The sequence below is a fragment of the Phoenix dactylifera genome, chromosome 15 (genome assembly GCF_009389715.1).
Source record: "Phoenix dactylifera cultivar Barhee BC4 chromosome 15, palm_55x_up_171113_PBpolish2nd_filt_p, whole genome shotgun sequence".
NCBI classification, from domain to species: domain Eukaryota; kingdom Viridiplantae; phylum Streptophyta; class Magnoliopsida; order Arecales; family Arecaceae; genus Phoenix; species Phoenix dactylifera.
In genome coordinates, this window is record NC_052406.1 from 3,068,598 (window position 1) to 3,084,778 (window position 16,181).

Genomic DNA, 16,181 nt, shown 5'->3' on the forward strand with positions numbered 1-16,181 from the left:
TATGAACTAAGCTATAGGGTTAACCTCATTTACTATATTTTATTTCCATGGATGTAATGTAGGAATTAGTGAATTTTCTTAAACGAATAAAAAATTAAACACATGCCTCCTCGATTTCACGCACGTTACCATGTGTCTTTGCTGAATTTGAACTTCTACAACAAGGAGGAATAGAAACAGTTTAAGAAGTCTGCTTCTTGTTCATGCATAAAAAATAAATGATAAATATATGGAAATTAAAAATAAAATTTAGTAGCTTGTAGATGGAGCTGCGAAGACTGACTTATTCTAATACAATGGTGAATATATTACAGAGGAAGCTGTGCATATTCTTGAATGATCGAAAACATTTTTTTCCAAATGTGCAGGGGGTGGAGGGGGTCAGCTTCTTCATTTGACATCAGTCCATATATAACGAAAATATTAATTACAAAGAATCGATGATTAAAGCACTGAAATGTTGTGGGCAAGCTATAGGGAAAAATAGGAAAACAAGAACACGAATCAAGAGATACATTCATATTTGACTGTAAGCTCGCAACGTATGCCAAAGAAAACATCTAAAGCACAAGAATCTCTGAATATGTGCGAAAAAAATAAAATGATATATCATTTGCCTAGAGGAAAATGTTCCTTACAGGAAAATTCTTTTTCCCAATGACACAACCTAAGCAGCAACTGCTCAGATGAATTCCTTGGCTCCAACCATGACTTAGCAGCAACTTTTGTGGTCAGAAACCATCCAGCCTTATCTGGTGCCTCATGAAATGGGACATTCAATTCTCCCAACTGTGACTCGAACATAGATGCCAACTCTTTCTCTGAATATTTATGCTTCCCATGCCCCGTATGAATACCCAGTAGTGGAGGCAACCCCTTCCCATTCTCTAAGGCCTTGGACAAATCGTTCATCCAGACACTGAAAGCAGTCAAAGCTGCTCCAGGTGAGAGACTCTTCAAGTGTAAAGACCACTGCGTGGGAGATTTCGATTGAAGATCTGTATATATCTCAAGATGAAGTGCCATATCCAGGAGCACACAAGCTTTTTTGGATTGATTGCGGTTTACATGGAGATGTATCAAACAATTACAATATGCCTTCTTCACTTCATTACTAACGTTGCTAAAGAGCTCTTCAGCTTCCTGTTTGACTGCCCCATTTCCAGCTCCTTCATCCACTAGCAGATTCACTAAGGAGCCCAACTTGACATTAGCTCTCTCTATACAATCAATCACTTAATTCTTCTGTTGGGGTCTGGGTCAGCACATTCAGAAGACAACAACAGAACCAGTCATCCGGAGTTATGCCCAATTTCAATAGCTTGTCAAAAGTTTCTCGCAACATCACCAGTCTGTCTAGCTTTCCCATAACACTGGATGATTGAAGCAATCACAAAGATATCTGGCTGATATGCAGTTTCCACCATCTCAAGTAACAAGCCTTCTACCTCCAAAACATTTCTGCTACAAGAGTATGCAGTAATTAAAGCTGAATAGCTCCAGCTATCAGGCTTACATTCATCAGGCAATCCCTTCATCTCTGCAAAAATCTTGGCCGCTTCATCAACACATTCACGCCAAGCACCCTCATTTCCTCATACACATTAAGTGCACCATCGAAATTCCCCGAATTACAGTTCTGATTACCGTCGCGAATGTAACCTTTCCTTGCAGGCACGATCATAGAGACAGAAAGCCTTCTCGATCTTGCCCGGCCGGCCATAAGCATCGATCATCGCCAAGTAGGTGATATCATCAGGGGTGCATTCGAACTCAGGCATCTTCTCGAACCAGTCCACCGCTTTCTCCGGCAAATTAAAGAACCTGGCGCAGCTAATAACGGTCAAAAATGTCACGTTGTCCCGCTTAACCCTCCTCTGCATCATCTCCTTCCACAGGGCCTCTAGCCCATCCCAATTTTCACTTTCTCAATGCTTTGAGCGTCACATTATACAAAATCACCTCTTTGTTGTTCCTGATGTTGTTCTGGAACCACCTAGGCCGACGACGGCGTTGCCGGAGTTGAGGACGGTAATGGCGTCCTGCTCGGTGGCCCGGTCGCCGTGGGCGAAGAGGACGGCGGCGATGGGGTCGGAGGAGTCGAGGGAGGCGGCGAAACGGGAGTAGCGGGAGTCGGAGGAGTGGTGGCGGAGGCGGGCGGCACCTGGGCTGTTGGGTTTGATCCAAACTGAGTTTTTGAATGGTGGTCTGGGCTTCCGGCTCTCAGGGATTGGGCTTCTGGAGATCAAGGGTCAAGAGGTCTCGAGGGAGACATTAGGTGGCGTTCGATGCACCGGATAGGTTCGCCGAGATGATCTTGGGTTATCCTAGGTAATATGGTCCTTAATGATCTAAGATCATCTTATCGGTATGCTATAATGATTAAAAAAATTTGGATCAAAGAGTAACTTATTTGGTGTTTCATAAAAATCCAAAATTACTGGCCATATAATACCAAAACCATTCCTAATATATTCTATAAAAATATATTTATTATTCATATAAAATATATTATAATAAAATATTAAAATATTTATTAATATACTAATTATTAATATATTTCATAAAAATATATTTATTAGTCCTATAAATTATTAGTCCTATAAAAATATATTAATTGCTATTATTGAATTAATATTTTTATTTATACTTATAAAATACTATTTTAATATTAATATTTATTTTGATTTGGAAGATAACGCAAATAGAAGTAATATATTAAATAATTTTATTATATAAAGTGCAATAATACATTTTTACTATAATTTAAAATTACCATTGGATAGTAATATGATAATATAATATAGTATAATATATTATAAATATAATATAAATAATAATATTATCATATTATATAATATATGATATTGATATAATATATTAATGATATATTGATATACAATTTTTTTTTCTGCTGGACTAAGGAGCATTTTTGTCCTTAAATTTCAGCTCAAGATTACTGCCTTGGGGTGATCTTGAATATCCGATCTTAAGGATATGTATCCCATCACTGAGTTGGGCAGTGATTTAATAAGTAAAGGTGATTTAGGATCACTGCCATGTAGAATCACTATGGAGCAACCAAATGCAGTGATCTCATCATCTTCATCTATGTTACCTTTGACTTTAGGATAATTACCTTATATCAAACACCCCTTTGAGCGTATGGAGGAGGGGTTTGGAGGGAGGGGAGGGGAGAGGAGAGGGGAGAGGAGAAGGGGCAGGGAGGTTTGATGGCGTTTCTCTTCCACAAAGAGAGAAAGGAAGAGGAGAAGGAAAGGGATTGTTGGGAGTTGTGGGGGAAGAAGTGGTTGTGGTGGGATTGGGAGGAAAGGGTAGAAAAGAGTTGGCAGCTAATTTCCTTGCTTCTCCTCCTTTGGCAAGAGATTTAGACGTGAGCTAAAGATGAATATTTTATCGAAAAAGGTCTAGTAGTTATTTCCAGAAAGAAGATCTAAAGATCTTGCCCTTTGGGTACTTAGTTGTATAACAGAACAATACTGCTTTCCGAGTTGAGAGCTACATGGGAAGGATTGGTCTATTTCAGTCTGATCCTACATGCCAATATAATATGAAACAACTGGACTCCAAAACAGTTATATAGTGGATCAGACCAGGAACCCAATATGAAGAATGCAAGATATTATATCCTTTATGCAGGCAACAATGTGACTGACTAAGTAGCTCTTATATTACCGAGTTGGGTAATGATTTGAAAAGTAAGGATGATTTAAAATCACTGCCATGTAGGATCATCATTGAGCAACCAAATGCAGTGATCTCATTATCTTCACCCATGTTACCTTTGATTTTAGGATGATTACCTAATATCAAACATCCCTTTGGGGTATGGAGGAGGGGCTTGGAGGGAGGGGAGGAGAGAAAGGAGAAGGGGAAGGGAGGTTTGATGGTGTTTCTCTTACAGAGACAGAAAGAAAGAGGAGAAGAAAAGGGAATGTTGGGAGTTGTGGGGGAGAAAGTGGTTGTGGTGGGATTGGGAGGGAGGGGTGGAAGAGAGTTGGCAGCCAATTCTGGGCCGGCCCAACTCTTAGGCGACTGCCCCAGCCTAAAGAAAGCCTACCGCAGGGAAGATCTCAAAAACAAAACAGAAAGGAAAAAGGCTTTCCTTAGTGAGTTCGCTTTAAGCCGGCCCACTGCAGGGAAGGCCTCAAAGATAAAACGGAAAAGAAAAAAAAAGGCTCCACTTAGTAAGTTCACCTTAGGCCCCCATATGCATTGAGCCGCTCCTGGGCCAGCCATTTTCCTTGCTTCTCCTCCTTTGGCAGAGATTTAGAGGGGAGCTAAAAGCGGATATTTTATCGGAAACAGTCTAGAGGTTATTTCCAGAGAGAAAATCTAAAGATTTTGTCCTTTGTGGTACTTAGTTGTATAACAGAACAATGTTGCTTGCCGAGTTGAGAGTTGCATGGGAAGGATGGGTCTATTTTAATCCGATCCTACAGACCAACAACATAATATGAAACAACTGGACTCTAGAACGGTTATATCGTGGATCTCCATGGAGCAGGAACCCAATATCAAGAATTCAAGATATTATATCCTTCATGCTAGCAACAATGCGACTGACTAGGTCGCTTCTTATATTACGGACAATAATGACACTATGCCATGGGAGACTCCATCTTCATTACCTCATAGACTCTAAGATAGTTTTATGACCGACACTAGTGGTTTCATTTATTTGAGAGCTTTGTAGAGTAGCTGCCTTAACGAGAGAGAGAGAGAGAGAGAGAGAGAGAGAGAGAGAGGATATAAAGATCTTGTCATTCACAGCATTGGATTCTTATGCTCGAACTCTCTATAGCTCCTAAACTAGCATGTAGTATACCACATGGATCAAAAGCTGCTTCATCCACTACCTTGTTCACCTTGTATTTAATGTGACACCCATCTATGTAGGCAAACTTACCTCAAGATAAAACATATGTTTATTATCAAAATTGTCGCAGTGCTTATTGCCACGTTACTAGATTCCGGTTAGATTTTTCCCTGTATCATCTGTCTTGCCTGTCTAGTATCTATTGGGGATGACTTGAGCATTATCAAAGTTTAGCAGTGAATAAAACGTTGCCGACTGGTAATTGTCCTATCTCCAATCAAATTAAAGTTAAATATAGTTGGGAGCAATAAGTGTTAGGATAAAAAACACGATGCTAAAGGTTTTTAGATTTCAAGTAAAAGAGACTACAATCATGGATAAGGTTCCCAAATATCAAACTTTAATAAGTGTAGTGAACCAGATATGAAGGATTACAAATCAGGTTTGGGAATAGCGCATGCATGAAATCGAAAAGAAAGTGAATTAATAATCAGGAGTTGTGAATAAGTTTTCCTGCAAACTTTTCTTGGGACAAAAAAAAAGGGAATATCCACACTTATTTGACCGTATAGCTTTTAGAGGTCTGTTCTCCTTTCTGGATCTAAAGGTTTGGTTGCAGGTGATTAGGGCAATAGGAATTTGGGGCTTTGCTGGTTCTATTTTTGAGGGAAAAAAGGAAGGGAAAGATGAGCGGGATGCAGGCACCCACTATATATGATAGTAGACCATTTGTATCCCATACAAATCACATATAGTGGTATAGGTTTCACTAAGATTTTATGGGCACAACAACGCCATTTTGGAGTAGCTCAATTCCATGTCACAATATGTTTGAAAAAACTGGCAACTGATGGAACATAAAGCCTTCTATGGGAAAGAGTTCACTCCTGTAAGGATCATAAAAGATGATAGTAATGTCATTATTTACACTTTCTACCAGTCTCTCAACTAGGATGACAAATGGACAAAAAATGGAGGTAGTCTTATGATGATAGCAACAGACACAGCCGAAGAACTCAATTTGAATGTAACCATTGATTCGGCTCAACAAAAACGAATAGATGACATGTAATGCAGACACATTGCACAGAGCACAAAAAGCATTGTTCAAACGACAATCAATTAACATGTAATTAAGGTTGATGATGAAGAAAAAAGTGACTAAAAACCAGACGAGAGGATGCTGATGAAACATAATCCATTTAATGTGGAGAATAGAACATTCAGTAATAATAGACAATATCCACGGTTCATAACAAGGATGCATCCCTTGTTAGTAGATATTATGGCTTTTAAGACTATAAAGAAGATGCTCCACAAACGTATCTTAGAGTTTGCTTGATTATGCTCTTAATGACGGTATCTCTCAAACTGAGACTCATGGCAATGTGGGTCAGGCCAATCTCGTGGGGAGCTCTTTGGCGTGGTTGCACTGCTTACCTTACTGCCCACACGTTGTCTCAGGGTTTCCACCTTGTTTTCACGCCCCGTCCCGGAGAATTTACAATCTGCTTCCTTGAGCTTCTGCTTGAAACGCTGCTTACGGCCAGCTGCGTTCAGCTCTTGCTGCTTGGCTGAAGAGGGCGGAGCCCCGTGAGGTCCCAAGTAGATCTTTTCAGCTTCCTTGAAGGCCTGTTTGAAGGGAATACAAATGGAATATGAATTTTTAAATGAAGGAAAATGGGAGATAGATTCTATTGAAAACTGTCGAACACATAATAAAAGCTGCTTCAGCAAAGAGATCTTTTAAGACCAACCCTTGGAGGAGGTTCACGATCTGTTACTCCCGGCACATCTGGTTTACCAAGATCAGAGTCTCCAACGTTCAAACTTGGGATCACAAACCCATCAGTATCTGTAAGATAAAACCTAATAAATTGATATTTCTGAAAATATTTGCAGGAACCAATTGTACATTTGGAGAGCCAATTGATCCAGAAATTAACATTTCATACTAAATAATGCTCAATTATCCATCCAGTCCAACTTTGATAACAACTCCTATCCTATGATTGTTGAACACAAAAGGGCTTGCTCATGAACCATGATCCACAAGGAAACGTAAATGATTGAGTTGTAAACATAAGTTCTTGCGAAGAGAAGCAAACAAGGATCAAAAAATTAATGCCACAATATCAACCAGAATAAAACATGACTAAATGATACAGTCTAATTTTAACAAGTTCCCACAATACATGAGACATTTACCAACCCTTATAGGACACCAAAAATGTGCCTATCCCCTTGAAAAATGGGTACATTGTTAACTGCTGTTAAGTCCAGAAGTTATATATCCTAATGCACCAAATTTGCATAATCAATGCAGAGACTGCAATATACCATTCAACATAAAACAAACATTGGTTCCTTTATTGACATGATTTTTGACCCCACATAGGTAAATTTCTTTCTTTCTTTCTTTCTTTCTTTTGTACTCTTATCATACATTACCGACAAAATCTCAAACTATTTCGACGAGACAACTTAAGGAGATCTAATTTTCTATAGAGAAACATATGGTGTTTTTCTTAAATGGATGTAAAACTGATTTTCTTTATAAGTATCAAAACAATTTTTTTGGGCCTAGAGAAGCAGACAACATAAAGCATATGAACACCTGGATAAAACTATGTTGCGACAATGTCTTAATGTTTATGATGCATGCACATGATTTGGATTTTCATTTGACACAAAAACTTCTTGGCTTTGGAATGTTGGTTTTACCCTGTTCCAGATAACATCAGTCTGCCAAAATTGAAAACAAACATCATACATCTCAACAGAAGTTGATAAAATAATGCTATGATTATCTAAAATCAGGGTTTTACACCTAGGTTAAATGAAAGAGTGGGAGGTTAAGGTTTAAAAAGAATGGTGTTCACTGTTCAAAATCTATATTAGTCATATCTCCCAAAAGACAGGAAGAAGAAGATTAACAAGGGAAGGCAGAGGAAATGAAAAATGATAAAATTTCAGCATGAAAATGACTGGATTTAAAACCTACTTTGAGATTTTTTAATGCAAGACTGGCCCGATCTGGTAACAGATCTGAAGAAATTGAGCGAAATGGGGAAACTGAGATTTAGGCTTCGGTTACTCTTGGACCACACTTTAACTTTAGTCAAATGACTAGGACTGAAAAGTGCATAGGATGATGGCTGGGTCAATGCTATCTTTCTCATCTCTGTCCGATTTCTATCATAAAATGTTCAGGAATGAGATTAACATTGGAATAGACAAAATATTCAGGACGAGGCCTGATTTTTACCATAAAATATTCAGGAATGAGATTAAAATAGGAATAGACATGTTTGGGACACTGAGCAAGATTTGTATACATGATTCCAATATTCAAGGTACTGAGTCCATAGTGTTTACCAAGGATCAAGGTACTAAACTTCCACAGTATTTACTAGCAACTCTTGCAAGTTCCCATGAATAATTTTGGCAACACTGTGTGTGTGTCAGAGAGAGGGAGAGAGAGAGAGAGAGAGCAAGAGCAAAAGAGAGGTAGCGGAGAGAGAGATGGGAATAGGTCAAAGATGGGCCAAACTTTACTCATGTCCACACTACCATGAGGTCTCAACATGCATTCGACCCCTTTTAGCAATCCCATGGGGTTCAACCCTTATGAATAGGAAAAGAAAAATGAAGGAAAACTTGCATCCCATCCCCCCATATGTTACCAAATCCCCAACCTACTAGTAGGCCTCACACCATCTCATACACAAAGAAAATAAACAAATATATCTAACTCCAACAATAACATTTTGTCAAAGTCATTTAATAATCTGAGTATCCTCATTATCTCCAAAGAGCTGAACTGTTCTCACAATAAGCAAGAGTCGTACTAGTGTTTTCTGGGCTTCAAAGAAAGAAAATATTTTAGTCTTAAAGCTAGAAAAAACTTTAGGGTAGGGCTGCATGGCCTTGATCTGCATCGCATGCTTCTATCATTGTTCATTCAGCCTTGAGAAGGCCAAAGAAGTGGAAGCTTCTAATTCTGATAGGTTGAACCGTAATTGCTTTTGAAATTGCATTCAGCTTTGTTGAACTAACATATAACAAATTCCCTTAGAATGCATATGTACTTGCTTAGTCCAACAAACACTGACAGTCAATAAATATATCTGCAACCTTCACGGGAATGACATTCCATCATCCTTCACATTCATTTCATCTCTAACTAAGCTTTGTTTCTTTCATCTTGTCATCTGATTATTAAAAATATTTCATCTTCAATTTATGTTATATCATTATCATATTATATTATTATACTATAATTTTGTGACTGTTTCTTCCAGCTACCCAGCAAAAACAGAACATGATTTATCACATCTTTCATTTTCTTAATGAAAGTGACTTGAGCTCTGCTCAACTATTTCTTCTGAAAGCCAAAAAAAGGGTCCCTGTACATGCCGTACATGCATAGAGATAAGACAGGTTATACCATTTGTCATACAAGCTTAAGAAGAATAATTGGTCATGGAGCATATCTACAGTATTTTTCATTTGATACACTATTGCAAAAACATAATTCTCAGCATAAATATTAGCATAAACCAAGTATCCTTAATAAAGATGTGTCTTCATCATTCAGGATTAATCAAGGAACCCTCTCCAGTTACAGACTTTCAAAATAAGTCAGGCCTTCTTTGCTTTATTTCCGATGTACTACAGGCTGTTACCCTAGCCATGTGCCTAACGTATACATTTTGAATTATCTTCAATCCTAAAAAGGTTAAATGGCCTTTTGTTACTCACCTTTATCCATTATTTCATCACTCTACCAAATATAAACAAACCCAAGCATCAACAGTTAATTGATCGATAGAGAAACAAATGGAAGTTATCATTACAACAAATAAATCGACCAAATTTGGATTTGTTATACGAGAATCCAAATCATTAACTAAAACTGCAAAAAAAGAAGAAGGAAATAACATGTATACCAACAGCAATTCAGCAATCCCACCAAGTCTAGAAATTTCAGACAGATTCGTTCAAACACACTAATTTCTCGCGAATCTTAACATGAAAACACTTTTTTTGGTACCTAAATTTCCAACCAAGACGACTAAAGATTAAATATTGGAAAACATAAATCGAAATTTCTCTACAGATGCATGAATCCTTGGCAACAACCAACCAACAATCTCGACATAAAACAAGACTAAAGGAACAAGATTTAGGTGCGGAAAATATGAGAGAGAGAGAGAGAGATCACCCCACTCGTCTTCTTCGACCTCTGGAGCGGGCTGAGTCAGAGAGGGATCCATGGAGCGCAAACGAACATGGATTTCAGCAGGCGCAGGGGCGCGAGAAAGACGGCAACTTTCTCGAATCTCCGGGGAAAACAACAGCAAAAAAAAAAGTTATATAACGCTATTCACATAGAAATTTCAAGGAAAACAAGATCGGCAAATCGGAGAAGAAGCGAAGATAAGGGATCCAAACGAGGAACCTTTGAGAAGAAGAGGGGAGCGGGCAGAAAGATGCGACGCCACGAGGGTTCATTAGGAGGTCTGATTTTCCTCAAATTTGAATGACATAAATGCCCTTGGGTTTGATTTAAATAACGAAAACGTGTGGCTATTTATAGGCCAGAAGGTGGAGGGTAATTTCGTCAGTGAAGATGTTATAGGGACAGTTTACTTAGAAGAATAGGTTTGCCTAGGGGAGAATAAGGTTTAGATCGGATTCCCACTTGCCATAGTTTCCTTACAATGTTTTGAAATTATAATGCATTAAAACTATTGCTAGGTAGGGTGGCAATCTACCACTCAAACAATGTGACCCCCAAATGATCTAATTTATGGAGGATCAGATTTGGCACAAATAAATTTAGGTTATAAATGAGTTATGAAGTGGGTTGAATTGTTGACCCATTTAATAATTAGATCGAATTATGATATGACTTGTTTAATTCATTTAAAAACTACTTAATCCAACTATTTAACTTGTTTAACCTTTTTATATCTATTTAATTCATTAAAAACTACTTAATTTATTCAATCTATTTAATCTGATTTGACCTATTTACTAAATAGGTTATGCGAGTCTAGTTGAATTATCTGTTTAATAAACAAGTCAAGTTCAAATCTAAATTTTTAATTTGTTTAATAAATAGTTCAGGTTTTGTGTGATAAATTTATGATCCGACCCATAGTGAACCAACTTGCATCCAACCCAATTAGTTGGGTTGATAGGACACCACAAATGTACACTTAGAAAGAGGAGTAGAGAGAGAGAGAGAGAGAGAGAGAGAGAGAGAGAAATCAATAACTATTATGGAGCATCGAGCGGAACCGACATTATGGATAGGGTCATCCATTGATTGTGTTGTCCAACCCGGTCTTGACTGGAATATATTGATTATGCCTGGCTCGCGTTTAATTGAGTCAAGTTTAAATATAGTTCCTCGGCTTGAAATTAATTTGGAGATGTGATATTCTTCAATCATTTTTTTTATTTCTGTTGCCCAGATAGACAACCCAAGAGGGGGGGGGGGTGAATTGGGTTTCTAATATAATTTGACTAATTAAAACTTTGTGGATGATTAATTAAAAACTATAGCAAGTTATTTAATTAAAGCCTAGTGCTGTGAGTAATGTGCGGGGAAGGAGATGAGAGACAATGCACTACAAACACAAAGTTTTATAGTGGTTCGGAGCTAACCCTTGCTCCTACGTCCACTCCCCAAGTCTCACTTGGGAATTTCACTATAACCCCCTTGGATTACAGCCGGTTGTTTTGCAAGCTCACAACCAAACTTGTTGTTTTACGAGCTCACAACGAACTCGGTCGGTTTTCCCAGGCTCACCGACTAGAACCAACCCCGATTGTTTTCCCGGGCTCACAATCAAACCCTTACACACGTTGGTTTTAACTTGGCTCACCAACCAACCTTAAACCCCTTGATTCAATCCCCCGATTGAATCAAGTAAATACAAGAGATAGAAGAAAACAGAAAATAGCTTCTCAAAAAGCAGATTTAAGACAATATAATCGTAAAGGAGTTAGAAGCCCTCAAACGCTTTTAAGCTGGTGAAGAGGTATGGCTTCAGGAACTCCGGTCTCCTCTTGAAAGAGTGGTCGACTTGAATGCAGGAGGAGGAAGCTTTGATTGTTGGGAAGAAGTTGTTGGAGCAGTAAATGCAGATCTCCCCTTTTTCGTTTAAGAGCACTTGGTGAGCTTGAAAACTTGAATGCTTGGAGTGGAATATCTGTTCTCTACCTTGCTACAGTCCTCTGTGGCTATTTATGCCAACCCCCACGGAAACTAGCCGTTACTCTGCTTTTTCTGGCCGTTCTGCACACTCTGCGCAGCCTGACAATATGACCGTTGGTGGGTTGGAGTCGACTCGCGCGATCAGGAGTCGACTCGTCTGTAGCAGGAGTCGACTCACGCTTTTCCGGAGTCGACTCGGCAACTGTTCCAAATTTGAATTAAAGTTGCCGTCTTGACTGGGAGTCGACTCGTCTTGACCTGGAGTCGACTCGCCAACTTCTGGAGTTGACCTGGCAATTTTTGGAGTCGGCTCATCCACTGAAGTCCGTGGATCCAAATTTGAATTTTGTCCACTCGAGTCGACTCGACTGTCCTGGGAGTCGACTCGAATCTCAGAGCCCGAACTCTCGATTCTCTGTCGTTTGGCTCATCCAGTCTTGGAGTCGACTCGAACCTCCTTGGAGTCGACTCGGCTCTCAGTTTCCGAAAGTTGGTCTTCTGCCTTTTGACGTGAAGCTTGTCTTGGAGTCGACTCGAATCTCAGAGGCAGTAACATGGTCTTCTGTCTGTTGATGGTCGCTCAGTCTCGGAGTCGACTCGTGTACTGCGGGAGTCGACTCGAATCTCAGAGTCCCAAAAATGCTCTCTGACTTTTTCCTTGTGTTCCGCTGAGAGTCGACTCTTACCTTCTTTGGAGTCGACCTGCCAACCATCGGAGTCGACTCGCGTTCCACTGGAGTCGACTCGAATCTCAGACCCGAAAACTGCTCTCTGACTTTTCTTTGTGTTTCTCTTGGAGTCGACTCTTACTACCCTGGAGTCGACTCGTTGAACATTGGAGTCGACTCGCGCACTTCAGGAGTCGACTCGTTGACAGGTTCTGAGATGAGGCTTTCTGTTCTTCTTTCTGTTCTCAGTCGGAGTCGACTCGTACTAGTCTGGAGTCGACTCGAGCTCATGCCAGTGAACTTGATACGCTTGGAGTCGACTCGAGTCTCAGACATTGGTTCATGCAGACTTCTTAACTTATCCAAAATACTATGAACCAAGTCTAGAAACACTTGGACAGGATTTTCACTGAAACACTCAATTGAATTCATTAGTAATCACAAGATATACTCAAATGCTTTGAGCTCATCAAAATCAAATGGGGTTTTAATCAATCACTCCACAATCTCCCCCTTTTTGATGATGACAAAACTTTGAGTATATGTAAAATGAATTGCTCATAAAACAATGAAGTAAAATCCATAAATGAATTCAAATGTCTGATAATTTAATTTATCCAAGTTTGAAAGGAGTGAAACATTAAATTTCGGAGTTAAAGCTCCCCCTTTCATTTGGAATTATATAAGCCTTCATATTATGCAATCAATTGTTTGGCTTATATGTCATTAATGTTTTAGCTTGATTAAAATTCAGATTCTCCCCCTCAACATATGCATTCAACTATATTTTGATTTTCTGAATTTCCTCTTCATGCTTTGAAGTTTTTTTGAACTGAATTTTATCTTTTTAGAGGGAAAATCTGTCAATTTGTTCTTGAGTAGGATTCAGCTAATCTCCGAATATCCCTTGAATAGATTCTGGAGATTACTCCATTAGGAGCCCCAAAAGAGAGATAATGAGCCTCGAGGTACCGAATCCACTTAGAACAAATTTGTGTGTGTTTTTAAGAGTTTATCGTTTTATTTATTTCCATTGATTTCTTTTACATATTTTTTCAATATTTCTCTCCTTTTACATATTTTACCATATTTTATACATATTTCTCCCCCTTTTTGTCATCATACCAAAAAGGAGGTAATCACACACAATCAATGGCACAATCAACAAATGGCACATCAAATGGCACATAATTGAAGATAAAATGTCTACTCATTGTATTGATATGAATGTGAATACATTTGAGCATACAATAAGTAAGGTAAAACAATACATCACACAAAAACATCTATGGCCTCCTCGAGGATGAGGCTCCCCCTCTCGAGGATGCATCTCCTCCTCTGGAGGATGTGGCTCCTCCTCTCGAGGATGTGGCTCCTCCTCTCAATCGGCTCTGCTCCATGAGGAGGGTGACTGCATCTGTCACATGGCCAAGCTGTGCGATGATAGACGTGGTGGCTCTGCTATGTGTAGTGGAGAGCTCTGTCACCGACGCCTGAAGCCCAGTCACCGATGTCTGAAGTGCGTCCAGCTTGTCGATGAGTACATTCGACAAGCGCTCGGCCCCCTCGGTGGTGGTGTGCATGTCACGACCTATCTCCTCTCGCATCTGTCGAGTGGAGCTCGTGACCTCACTCATGCTGTGGAACTGGGCCTGGACCAAACTCCGGATATTGTAGATCTCTTCCCGTACATGAGCCGTCATGTCAGTCACGGCTGTCAAGGAAGGGACCAACTGAGACGATACGGGTGCAGGAGTGGGAGCAGGCACCGCACCTCGGAGCTCCCGAAGCAGCTCGTCCCTCAGATCTCGGACGATCTCCTGCCGCAGCTCCCGGAGCTGCTCTGGATCAATCCGAACCTCCATAGATGGTGTAGCTGAGGAGGAAGGTCCGGCAAAGGTGGTAGGAGCAGGAGGAGTGGATGGGAGGTCTGGATGGTCTGGAAGGTCTGGGTAGTCTGAATCTGGCTCAGGACTGGGTGATGGTCTGGTGGTCTGAGCAGTGAGAGTAGACTTCCTAACCCAGATCCCTTCTCTCTTCCGAAATCCCATCCTGTGCATAGTCCCCGTACACAAGCGATCAGTCCATCGCAAGGCACGAGAGGTTCCCTCTCAGGAATGGGAATCTCGTACTGCCTAAAAAGAAGAGTGAATAACATCCCGTATGGGAGTGAGAGCCTAGGTCTATCTGGGGGCTCACACATATACCTATAAATGAGCTTTGGGAAGTTGATCGGGGTGTCCTGAAGGATATAAGACATAATAGCTAAGTCCCTCTCATTCACAAAATCAAATCTCCCTGTCTTAGGGAAGATGGACCTGGACAGAATGCTCAAAAGGATTCTCACTTCAATAGGAAGTGAGCTAGCAGATACCTCATCTAGGGGGGACTGAGGTGGATGCCCTAAGATGACCGTAAGGGCCGCAACTCTATCCTCAGGGTGTGCGGGAGCCACCCCTACTAATGGAAGGTGAAGGATATGGGCAATGAGGTCCTCTGTGACACGCAACGGGACACCTACTACCGTACCCTCGATACCTCCATCTCCCCGATGGACGGTACTGTAAAACTCTTGAACTAGGCCAGGATAGGTGGGAAGGTCCAAGGTGAGGAAGTACTTTAGGCCCTGGGCTCTAAGCCTATCGCCTATGGTGAACCCCTCCCGGGAGAGATAGTCGAAATCGACAAACCTCCCGGAGGTGACGGCCTTCCCGGCCAACGGCCTAACGAGAACCACCCTAGGCGGGGAACGATCCGGAGGTGGTTGCCTCGCGGGATCGTGCCGCGCCTTGGAGCGTCGCTCGGGACCGGCTTCGGGACGGGACCTCTTCCTAACGACGGTCTTACGAGGCATCTTGACTCAAACGGGAAGAAAAATACCTAGAGGACGGTGAAGAACCGACAGAGGAAGCTCGGGACGGACCGGAAATGACCTAGGAACGGACGGAAACTCAATGTCCGGCGAAGAATCGACGGGAAAAGGGCTTGGAGACGATCGGGGATGACCTAGGAGTCGGCTCTAGGGCTTTGTGAACAGTGGCGGCTTGAGGAAAAGTGTTTGCGAAACGACAAACCTAGGGTTAAAAAGTCGGATCCCGACTGCGAGTCGACTCCCCTGAGTCGCGAGTCGACTCGACCTCGAGTCGACTCCAGAATATGCGCGAGTCGACTCTCTGTTAGCGCATGTAGACTTCGAGTCGACTCCCGACAGTGTGCGAGTCGACTCCCCCTCAGCTGCCAACTTTGCGAGTCGACTCCCGCTAATGCGCGAGTCGACTCCCCCTTAGGAGCCGGCTCTGAAACTTACTCGAGTCGTCTCTAACCTTGGCACGCACCTAAAAACCATGCCATAATCGTGCCAAATGAGGGAAAATCACCTAATTAAGGACTGATTTGATGATCACTGCATAGAAACTCTATTTTAACCTCATTCTAATCATCA

The 16,181-nt window shown here is 40.9% G+C and overlaps 2 protein-coding genes across 3 annotated transcripts; both read right to left on the bottom strand.

The window, feature by feature from the left end:
• Positions 1-489: 489 nt before the first annotated feature.
• On the bottom strand, positions 490-4,657 carry LOC103704295 (pentatricopeptide repeat-containing protein ATP4 homolog, chloroplastic). Its single transcript, XM_039134470.1, is given in 8 exon segments — positions 490-1,237; positions 1,239-1,333; positions 1,335-1,577; positions 1,580-1,634; positions 1,636-1,923; positions 1,925-2,003; positions 2,006-2,238; positions 4,653-4,657. Coding segments are annotated over 8 exon segments (1,626 nt in total). The 3' UTR covers positions 490-609.
• A 1,364-nt stretch (positions 4,658-6,021) lies between these two features.
• LOC103704222 lies at positions 6,022-10,381 on the bottom strand. 2 transcript variants are annotated; one of them, XM_008787424.4, is made up of 4 exons: positions 10,305-10,381; positions 10,068-10,185; positions 6,598-6,695; positions 6,022-6,472 (listed from the first exon to the last, which is right to left on the bottom strand). In XM_008787424.4, exons 2-4 carry the CDS (start codon positions 10,117-10,119, stop codon positions 6,191-6,193), a joined length of 432 nt encoding a protein of 143 aa, XP_008785646.2. In that variant the 5' UTR covers positions 10,120-10,185; positions 10,305-10,381; the 3' UTR covers positions 6,022-6,190. The 2 variants fall into 2 exon arrangements, with proteins under 2 accessions (XP_008785646.2, XP_008785645.2); XM_008787423.4 differs by having other exon boundaries at positions 10,068-10,346.
• Positions 10,382-16,181: the final 5,800 nt, after the last annotated feature.

Coding starts and splice junctions, on each gene's coding strand:
- LOC103704222 (XM_008787424.4), bottom strand. CDS start 10,119: ATGGATCCCTCTCTGACTCAGCCCGCTCCAGAGGTCGAAGAAGACGAG. Junction 6,696..10,067: donor GGTCGAAGAAGACGAGTGGG/GTGATCTCTCTC, acceptor TTTATCTTACAG/ATACTGATGGGTTTGTGATC. Junction 6,473..6,597: donor ATCGTGAACCTCCTCCAAGG/GTTGGTCTTAAA, acceptor CCCTTCAAACAG/GCCTTCAAGGAAGCTGAAAA.